The 10,164-nt window shown below is 38.9% G+C and overlaps 1 protein-coding gene across 1 annotated transcript; it reads right to left on the bottom strand.

Annotated features, from left to right (window-relative positions):
* Positions 1-1,586: 1,586 nt before the first annotated feature.
* LOC109624854 (putative gonadotropin-releasing hormone II receptor) lies at positions 1,587-9,615 on the bottom strand. Its single transcript, XM_069532882.1, has 4 exons — positions 9,418-9,615; positions 7,248-7,823; positions 5,128-5,332; positions 1,587-4,661 (listed from the first exon to the last, which is right to left on the bottom strand). Exons 2-4 carry the CDS (start codon positions 7,773-7,775, stop codon positions 4,168-4,170), a joined length of 1,227 nt encoding a protein of 408 aa, XP_069388983.1. The 5' UTR covers positions 7,776-7,823; positions 9,418-9,615; the 3' UTR covers positions 1,587-4,167.
* Between the last annotated feature and the right edge of the window lie 549 nt (positions 9,616-10,164).

Here is a 10,164-nt window from a genome sequence, read left to right as displayed (position 1 = left end):
AGACATTTCCCTGAATGTGTCTGACTCTCCTTCTGCCTTTCTTTTTATATGTGAAAGGAAAACTCTAGAAAATATCCAGAATTCATGTCTGACAATGGCTAGAATATATTGTTCCATACTATTGTAACATATTGTATTCATTAACCCTACTCAGCATGCTCTATAATCTCCCAGGAGGGAGGCAGAGACTTATGTATTCCTCAGATCGTCATCACAGACGGATGACAAATGCCACCTGGATGCCTCTCTTTGGAGGTGCACTGGTCCTGACTGTCTGGCTGACAGAACCTACCAGTTTCAGTTTTCTTGGATATGCAGGCTCCTCATAAATCTCCAGAGACACATTGTTTTGATTGTTATGATCTGCAGTCACTCTTGATTCAGTCACTGCACTCATGGCTACAGGCTACAAGAAAAAAAGGGGCCAGAATAAAGATTGTCCAATCAAATCACACAGTTTGCCTTTTGACTCAGCTTCCTGTGTGGCCATGTGGTCTATTACAATATGCATCTGACTGCTGCTCACACCTTCTCTGGCTGGTACAATGTGAACTGTTTTACTAACAAGATAGAAATATAAAGAACAACGCCTAAAAGTCAGAATCAAGGTTCATGTCTTTGATACATTGTTTAAATCTGATCTCCTTAGTTTTGGTTTCACATTGCAATTTAGCATTAGCCTCAGTGTATCCTCAAGTTCGGCCTGTATCAAGGCCAAAAAACTTGACAACACTAGGGTGCACAACTGAGGTTATGTTCCTAACATCTGCTGGTGGCCGCTCACACCTGCTAACATCTACTGGTAGCTGGTAACTTAAATTGTGCAGAAGACCTTCAATCGTACAAGGGATATTTACCATCTTGACCTTTATTTTAGGGAACATACTAAATTATTTTGTGTGTACATCCTGTCATCATCTTCTGCAGTGTGTTGCATCTACTTGTGCTTGACATTGATTGGTTTGTAGACAGGTGTGCATGTGATGTCAACATGTTGTCAATTTAACTGTTGTGTTTGTTTTAATATACAGAATTTTAAAAAGTGTCTTTCCATTTGAATGGAGAAAACTAATGATCCAGTTCAATTCATGTTTTTGTGGCAACTGTATTATCATTATACTACCAGTTAAATAAATGCCCTCGGCTTTCAAACATATATCATTGGAAACAAAAGACTACAAGCAATCCTGTGAGCCACTTCTGCTTCTTTTTCTTCTTCTGTTGTTTAATGCTTGCTCTACCTCTTGCAATTTGCCCAATAGTCTTAAGTAACCAAACATATTCTGATCTTTCAGTGGGAGTAAGTTTTGTTCTGTGGGTCTCTTTGAGGAACCTTTCACACCTGTTATTTTAGTTCATTCTAAACTGAAAAGTCCAGACCAAACAAGGTCGGTGTGAAAGTCTGCTTAGACACATTACTTAGACTAAACTCATCTCAGTTCTCTTTTCTTTTCTTGTCTGTGCATACATGCAAACTTTCATTATCATACTCAGTGTAAAGGTCGAGACTCATTCAAAAATCAGAGTCAAGCCTTTTGTGGCATTGGAGGATTATCTTGTGCAAAACATGCTTTTATTTATGGCCCAGTCTCTTGCACGGTCACAGCATTGTATTGTACTGCATTTGATCCTTGGCTCATTTAACAGAATTTCACGATATATAGTTGGAGCAGTTAATACTGTGACGCTAGAAGCAGAAGACATTCTGGATCTTTAAAAGTAAATTATAGGCAAAAGAATTTGAAAATTGACATCACTTTAACAAAATTGCACAACACATATACATTACACTTCAAGCTGAATCCAATACACATAAATGAAGAGTGTTCCTAGTAATTTGGTGAAAGGTGAAAAACATGAACCATTTGTTCCATTCACATGTGCAACATTGCACCTCAGATCATTTAATGAACACTCATCATATATTACATACAAAATAAAATGCTACTTTTTACTAATTAACAATTATTCACTGTATTCACTATAAGGTTCCAGTAAAAACATACATTTCTTTATCTCATCTATGAATCTTAATTTGTGAAAATCCCTTCAAACTTATTGATTAGGGAAATGGACCATTTGTCTTTGTATACCATTTCAGAAATTATGAAAGAGGTGCCCATTTCTTCATTTAACAACTTGTCCATTGAATTACTTTTCAATGTCTTAGTCAATAGTCAACCTCTGTAAGGAAAGGACACCCACTGTGCGACTCCAGTTACACAAAGCTGTTTTTTTAAACAACTTTAGTTCTACCATATTATATATTAACAAAATGTACAATGATCTGTGCTGTACACTTACAATTATAATAAAGTTTCCTGTCCAAACAAAATTACGCTTCCTGAGAAAAGATGTTTTCAGTTTATACAGAGACAACATTCAATCATCAGTTACTCACAGAAATAAACAACTAGATTTACTTGAAAATAAAGATAAACAAATAGGTGGAGAAAACAATGATTGTGTCCATTCCACAATAGGTTTTACACAAGTATTAAGTTCTGATGATGATATTGTGAACTATAAATTCTACAAAGAATAAATTAGGAGCCCAGATTATCATTTTTACATCAGTTTTGCCATGAGAATAAATAGCTGTTCTGTTATTCATATTTGCATGGGTGTGTCAAGGTGCAAATACGAGGTTGCACCACCAACCGGTATGGAGTGTGGATCAAAATGTTAAGTATTCACAATAAAAAAATAAAAGAAACATAAACTGTCAATCATGAATTTTCACCCCATTTTCTGGCATTAAATACGAACCTGAATAGCTTTCAGTCGAGCACCTGTTTTTTTCATCAAGATGTAATTGATGGATGTAATAAATAAATAACAAATTGAATTGGGTAAACAGCAAAAAGAAAATGAGAAATATCCCTGGATCCATCCCTGTCGTCAAAACCCAGAATTTAATAAGTTCCTCCCTTCCACCAAACTGCTCATGTCTCTCTTTCTTGTATTCTTGCACATTAAGAACATTATGTCATTTAGCAGAACATCTATCCCCTCCTCGGCAACAAAAATGTAAATTCTTGTTCTCTGAAGAATCAGGTGCATGATGTGATGAATCGAATCCTTCTTATGCAGAGAGATCCGGCCATGTTTGTACTTTAAAGGACATGGTCCAATGTGATCTAGTTATGAAAAATGAAATGTCCAAATAGGTATTGAATAAACTTTTCAGATAAACTTCAGATTTGAAATGATCAAAATTAATTTTTGGTTGTTCAATGACCTTTTTAATAAGCACAAGTGTATTTTGGTGGGGGCTGAGGGTTTGAATCATGTTTCTATGACATAAATGAGCATAAATATGTCCTGGTACTGTGCATGGCTTGCCGTCACTCTGTTGTGATGTATTGCAACAATTCAATAGATCTCAGATGCTGTTAGCGTAGAATAATAGCTAGATAGACTACTACACCTGTTCGCTATCCTCTGCCCACCTAACATTTCTACAAGCTTACCTCTATATAGTCAGCTAAAACAAATCCTGATTGTAGTTACATACTCTGTGTCACATCTCAGGTCTGTCAGTAAAAATAATGTGTATTCAAATATTGAATGACTTTAAAACAAGGGCTATTTTTTCTTTTCAGGTTTCTGAACTGAATTTTCATCATTATACTGTCTTTTTGTCATAGTTTTATTCTGACCTGTGACTTACATGCTAAAGTAACACATTTGAGACATAGTGCGTCATTCCTCCACTTAAGGAAATGGACTGGGTTATATATCTTCAATTTTCAGCTGTAGCTGCACAATCACATCCTCAGAAACCTCAACAGTCATTTGAGACCAACAAAAAGACCAGTATGCAGTGTACAAAATCACTGTTGTGTAACAGTGAATCGACATTGTATATAGCCAACGAGTCACACAACACACAACCCATTTAAGAGCTCCAAACATGTTTTTCTTTGTGCATAGAGCTCTTATATAATTTTTAAGTAAGATGGGCAGCCTCAAGTGCCTCCCAACAAAGAGACATGTGAAGACATTACTCTACACAGAAAAGGTTACGTAATATTTTCAGACTTACTCATGCACGTTAGGTGTTGTAGTGAAATGAATATATCCAGTAAAGTGACAACACAGAAAAAACAAGCCAGTACATTACACCGTGTATAGTTCAGGGTTCTGATTTTTCTCTTCATCACATCATGCTCTCAGAGCTGAAGTGGTGCGATTGTCCTCCCTCTCCTTGACTGAACACAGTCGGACAGCTGGAGTCAGTGGATTTGCCTCAGCCTGGTCAAAGTGGCTGACCTGACCAGTGATCATCCCTCTGTTACGCGGCAAAGTACAGTTCAAAGCATCTGTTATCACCATGGTAGTTTCCTTGTCTAACATTGCTGAAGCTTTGTGGTGGCTGCCTCTCAGCCCCTTGCGGAAGCGTATGGTGAACAGACCGTATATGATGGGGTCCAGGCAGGCGTTGAAAAGGCCAAAGATGAACAGAATGTGGGTGAGAGAGTGAGACACTTTCCCCTCCAGGTTGTCTGGGAAGAACCAGTACCACAGACCCAGCAGGTAGTACGGCGTCCAGCAGGCGATGAAGCAGATCACGATGACGATGCTCATTTTCAGAGTTCTCATTCGCGCTTTGGGGATGTTGTTCTTTGAACAGCGTAGATGTGGCTCATTGGAGGACACTAAGGTATAAAAAAAGAGTCAGGCATTAGTGGAACACTAAGATGTGAGCATGCAATGTAACCACTGAACAGTATCTTTTGTTTTAAGTGAGTGTATAAATTGTATATATATATTTCTGATCAACTGATCAATTTCTGCTTCCAGACATGATATTTTCCAGAACCTTCGCACATAAATGCTTGGAAAGCTCACGTGAGTGAGTGCTTTCAAAGATGTCAACTTGGAAAGAAAACAAGATCAGAGAGCCTTTGGTGATTAGGTCCAATGTCCGTCAATGTGCTGTAAACAAAAACATGCTATATCCCAACCCATGATGTTCCTGCCTCCTGCATGCTCGACTCAGGCCTGTTGTGAAAACGTCTGACTAGGCAGATCTCTCACTGTGATTTTCATGTGATAAACTCTGCAAAAAGTCCAGAACCAATCTTATTTTCTGGGTGACAGAAGCCCCAGCAGAGAACTTACAGCTCTTTGTCATCATCCTCTTGGAGATCTGGATGAAGATCCTGGTGTAGCAGATGATCATTATGACCAGCGGCAGCAGGAAAAGACAGGAGAAGGTGAACATGTTGTAGGCAGTTTCCTGCCAGTGAGTGACGAAGCTGCCCCTCGTGGTGCACTGAGTAAAGTTGGCTGGATATGTGATGGTGACATTGTGGAAAATGAACATCTGTGGATTTAGAAATGAAATGATATTAGAATACGTTTCTACTGACGGTAGGCATCACCCAGTCTTTGTCCTTTCAGTTTGGCAGAGGTGGGATAGAAAGATCCATATACTATGTCCTATCACTTTGGTTTGACCATTACGTGTCCATTATGTAACATATCAAAGACGAAAGCAGTGGAGGTGGTTGACAGTTATTTCAATCATTTGATTTGATGCTTGTGACCTCATACTGTTTAATTTTGTAAGAATACAGTTTTATTTAAACAAATCTTTTAAAACATCCCTTACTATAATGTAGTATATCCTGTCAGGAAGCAGGCGCTGGATGCTCAGAAGTGAGGCTAATGTTAGCAGTTCTATCCTGCTCTGTAATGCATTTTGGTTATACGTCATTAAACACAGCCAAATGCATTACCAGAGATGGTGCTTGCCAAACACATGCTTAGTCCCCATACTGAAAGAAAATTAAATTAACATTAAAACTGAAATAAAAGGACATATATCTATTTCTGACATGCGACCTGTGCTATGTAAAAAGAAATCTGTCTCTTGCAGGTCTCTTGTCTTGCACATGCAGCTTTAGCTATGCAGAGAGTCTCCTCATTAAAAACAGGACCCCATTGCAAGGAGTTTATTATGACCCTTAGTTATGTTGTATTGTTGGGTGACCTCTGGTGGCATTTATAGCAATTATGAATTCAGGTGACTGGAGCTTAGAGCTGAATTAACATTAGGAGCAGGTTGTTAGAATATGGGTGGTTTGTTAAAACACAGGGCTTTCACACCGGATACTGCTGTTTATTTTTAATGTGTTTCGTTGTGTTTTTAACCAACTTATGTTAGATTGATTAGTTAGCAATTTGCTAAAATCTGCCAGTGGCAGCTGTCAGACTTGCTATAGGACAATAACCGTCTGAAATTAAGTGTTTGGTGTTTCATAAATCAACAAGAATTTCAAGTGATTAATTTGGTAGCCACTAATATCAACTGTGAACTGGGTATGTGCTGTGATGTGGATGATAAGATCAACAAGTGGAGTCAGTTAGTGCTGATTTTTCTGCATCTCTTACCCAAGTTCTGGTCAGTTATAATTAGTGCTTACATATAAGTTTTCAATCAACTAAATTGATAAAATCATTTTGTTGACAACGCATTTATAAAATCTCCATCATAAATCCCCATATTACAGTGGCATACACATACATTTTTGGATTGACCTTTTCATTTCAGCACTTATCTGAATATATTTGCTCTGCATGGACATTGTTTGAATTGCAGTTTGAAAAAAGTATTAAAATGAATATTAAAACTGTTTAACTTCCATTAAAAGTTCTGCATCAAATTTCAGTTAGGCCCGCTTTCCCACATTTCTGCTTTTTCCTCTCAACATGATCAACAGTGTTTCTCGCTATGCAGCCAAATATCTTAATGGTTCCAGAGAGGCATGTACAGTGTACTGACAGGATTAGGGATTCCCATCCTGGTGTTACTCAGTGATAGAGTCACTAATCCCTCACACTGAGACTCTGTGGGCTCCGAGATCATGCTGCAGGTTTGCCTGCATCAAAGCTTCATGAATTTTCCACATTTTATGCATATGAAATGTAAACAGATAATAATGAAACATGTATAAGAATCTAATTCAAGCTAAAGTAAAACCAGATCATTATTCCCTCAAGTATGTGGAGTTTTCATATCGTTTAATATATTTATCTGAGAATGATATAATATATGTAGATCCAGTCTTCTATTGCTTAAAGAACTATAGCCTGCTCACTATAACACCTGAGCATGGAGGAAAGCATCTTACAACCCAGCACATCTCTCTGACTCATTTTATTCATAGTGGCAAGTCTTTGATTAACTGAACCATACCATCTGTAATAGCCTGTCATGTCAAACCAGTGTTTCATACCTGAGGGATTGAAAATAAGATGCTCATAATCCATGCCACCGTCAACATGACTCTGTTCCTTTTGCGGGCTGTGCTAATGGACAGAGGCTTAAGGATGGCGGACTGTCTGTCCAGACTAATCACCACTGTGACAAAGGCACAGGAGTACATGGCCTGCAGCTTGAGGAACATCAAGAATCTGCAGGTCAGGTCGCCAGCCAGCCACTGCACGGTGATGTTCCACACGGCGTCCACAGGCATCACAATGAAGGTAACCAAGAGATCTGCTGCAGTCAGGTTGATTATCAGCACCCTGACGTGGGATTTGCGTTTGTGGCCGTTAGCTGCCCACAGCACAGCTGAATTGCAGAAAGTGGAAACGCCACACAGGATGAATGTAATGATCACTCTGAATTTGGCCGCTGTAGAAAAGGTAGGCAGCTGCTGCGCTGGGTCCACTGATGTCCAGTCACTGGTGGCATTGAGGTCAAATCCGTTGCTCTGCTTGTACATGGTGATCTCATGATCACAGCAGGAGGAGGCGTTCATCTTCTGACCCTCACCAAGGAGTCAGCATCAAGATGAGCTGCAGGGGGGCTGGTGATGCCAAAGGGAGATAAAGCAAAATAAATACATGAGCCTTATGTATGAAGTTGGTGTAAAAGATTCAACTGCATAGATTTGCACAAGACAACAAAATAAAAAGTCAGTGAGCAATATAGTGGCAGACAGAAAGAGAGCAGCGGGCCATGTAGGGTGCATCTTTGATGCTCACTGAGGTGGACAGATGCTATCATCGCCTCTGTGAAAACATAATTGTCTGTGTGTGTGTTTGTGTGTTTGTGTGTGTGTAGATGCCAACACCTGGCAACCAGTCAAGTTAATTACACCCCAATGATAACATCTTCTTATCTTCCTTCGCTTCCTTCTTTTCTATTGGAAGCTTTGGTCTGGTATTTAGAATATTTCTGTTTGATGATTCAATTAAAAAATGTTCACAAGTAATTCAAGTTGCAATAAATACAAGCTTTGATAGCTTCTCGTGAATTAACTATATTTGGTTTTGAGGATGAGCTATGAGACCAATTACATTCACGAATCAAGATTCAACACATACACACACACACACACACACACTTGTCTCCATGACGTCAGAGGGCATTACATTGACTTCCATTACTTTAACCTTAACCAGTTTAGTTACTACATGCCTAACTATAAATTATAAACTATATTTAATCTTAACCTAACCTTAAAGTTAACCTAACTTTAAAACATCTTTGACATCTTCACCTTAAAGGTTCAGTGTGTAGGATTTAATGGTGAAGTTGCATGATGCAGCTGAAAACAACCAAATTCACCCTCCCCTTCCAAACATGAAAGAGAACCAGTGATAACCTTCAGATGTCATAAAAAACTCAAAAGATGTTAAGTTGATCCTGCCTGGGCTACTGTACAAAACATGGCGTCCTCTGTAGAGAGGACAAGCTCCTGATGAATATCTAAAGGGCTCATTCTACGGTAAAGAACATCAATTCATACAATAGAGATGATCACACACAAGTGAAAACATCATTCGGATTATTTTATATTCAGTTTCTGCCAATAGATCCTTTTAACCTAAATCTTGCAAACTGGACCTTTAACAATCAATGATTTATTGACAACAGCTTTTTCCCATCACCCTATCACTCCCCAGTACCTCCACCACCTCTGCATCATCATAATATCTCAGGACGAACTCATTATTTATTTATTAAACATGAATATGGACAGATGTGTATGTATGTTTCATTTTCTTGAAAATGTTGCATTATGGTATGCAATGACAATAAAGCTTTCTAACACTAATTGTAATTTACTTTATGGGGACTAGATTTTTGTCCCCATAAGGAAGACAACCGGCCGTAATATGATGTTAACATATTTAGGTCCCCACAACAATCACACACACACACACACACACACACACACACACACACACACACACACACACACACACACACACACACACACACACACACACACTCAAAATACACTTAAATACGCACAAATAAAGCCATTAAAAAGAATAGAAAACTCTAACACACCTTTCAACACATAGGCTTCACATTATACTTTACTATCTGCTGTCTATGCTCCATGTACACATAATATTGTTCGATACAATAACTCCTCAGTGCAGACTTACATGTGTGTGTGTGGTGGTGCAGACCCCAGATAAGACAAAGTGAGATCCTCTAGAGAAGTGTCAGGGTCCACTGTGGCTCCACACCCCTGCTGCTGTCCTCATGCTGACTGTCTCAGGTCTGTCAGAGTCGGATCCGGACAGTCTCCAGTCTTCACTCACTCTCACTTCACTGTCCACGCGGGAGGTCTTCAATGCGCGTCACAGTCGCTCCGTGGGCGCGGCCACGAGCATCTCAGAGGATCCGCTCATCCCAGTGAACGAGCACGAGACATCGCTGCTCCTATCAGCATCATCTTCAGCAGGACCAGAGGACGGACCAGAGGAAGGACCAGAGGAAGCCTGCTGCTCATGTCTGCATTACAATGACAGCATCTGCACTAAACAGTGTGGACGTCTCCTGAACTGAATCAGACTGCGGTTGAATTCACATGTGAGTGCACAATTTGTGGTGTTGTTGCACGAGAGCGTGCATGTGCATTATATAGCTACATGTTTCTTATTTGGTCCACTCATATATTATTAATTCAATATGGTACATGTCATTAGTATCTTACAATGTAATAGACTACATAGTGTTCTTGTTTTCCTTTCCTATGCACATTTAATGTAGGTCTTATAGTGAACTTCAATAAATGAAATAGACCTAGAAGTATTTGGCAGGTATGTAATAAACATTGACATATGTGAAGCCCATATACCCTAATTATAAAGTTATATATTTGACACATATGTCATGTATATACTAAT

The sequence above is a fragment of the Paralichthys olivaceus genome, chromosome 1, assembly GCF_024713975.1.
Source record: "Paralichthys olivaceus isolate ysfri-2021 chromosome 1, ASM2471397v2, whole genome shotgun sequence".
NCBI lineage: Eukaryota > Metazoa > Chordata > Actinopteri > Pleuronectiformes > Paralichthyidae > Paralichthys > Paralichthys olivaceus.
Note: the sequence above shows the minus strand (reverse complement) of the source record. Positions and strands in the feature narration are given on the sequence as shown.

Coding starts and splice junctions, on each gene's coding strand:
- LOC109624854 (XM_069532882.1), bottom strand. CDS start 7,775: ATGAACGCCTCCTCCTGCTGTGATCATGAGATCACCATGTACAAGCAG. Junction 5,333..7,247: donor TCTTATTTTCAATCCCTCAG/GTATGAAACACT, acceptor CTAAATCCACAG/ATGTTCATTTTCCACAATGT. Junction 4,662..5,127: donor GAGGATGATGACAAAGAGCT/GTAAGTTCTCTG, acceptor TTTATACCTTAG/TGTCCTCCAATGAGCCACAT.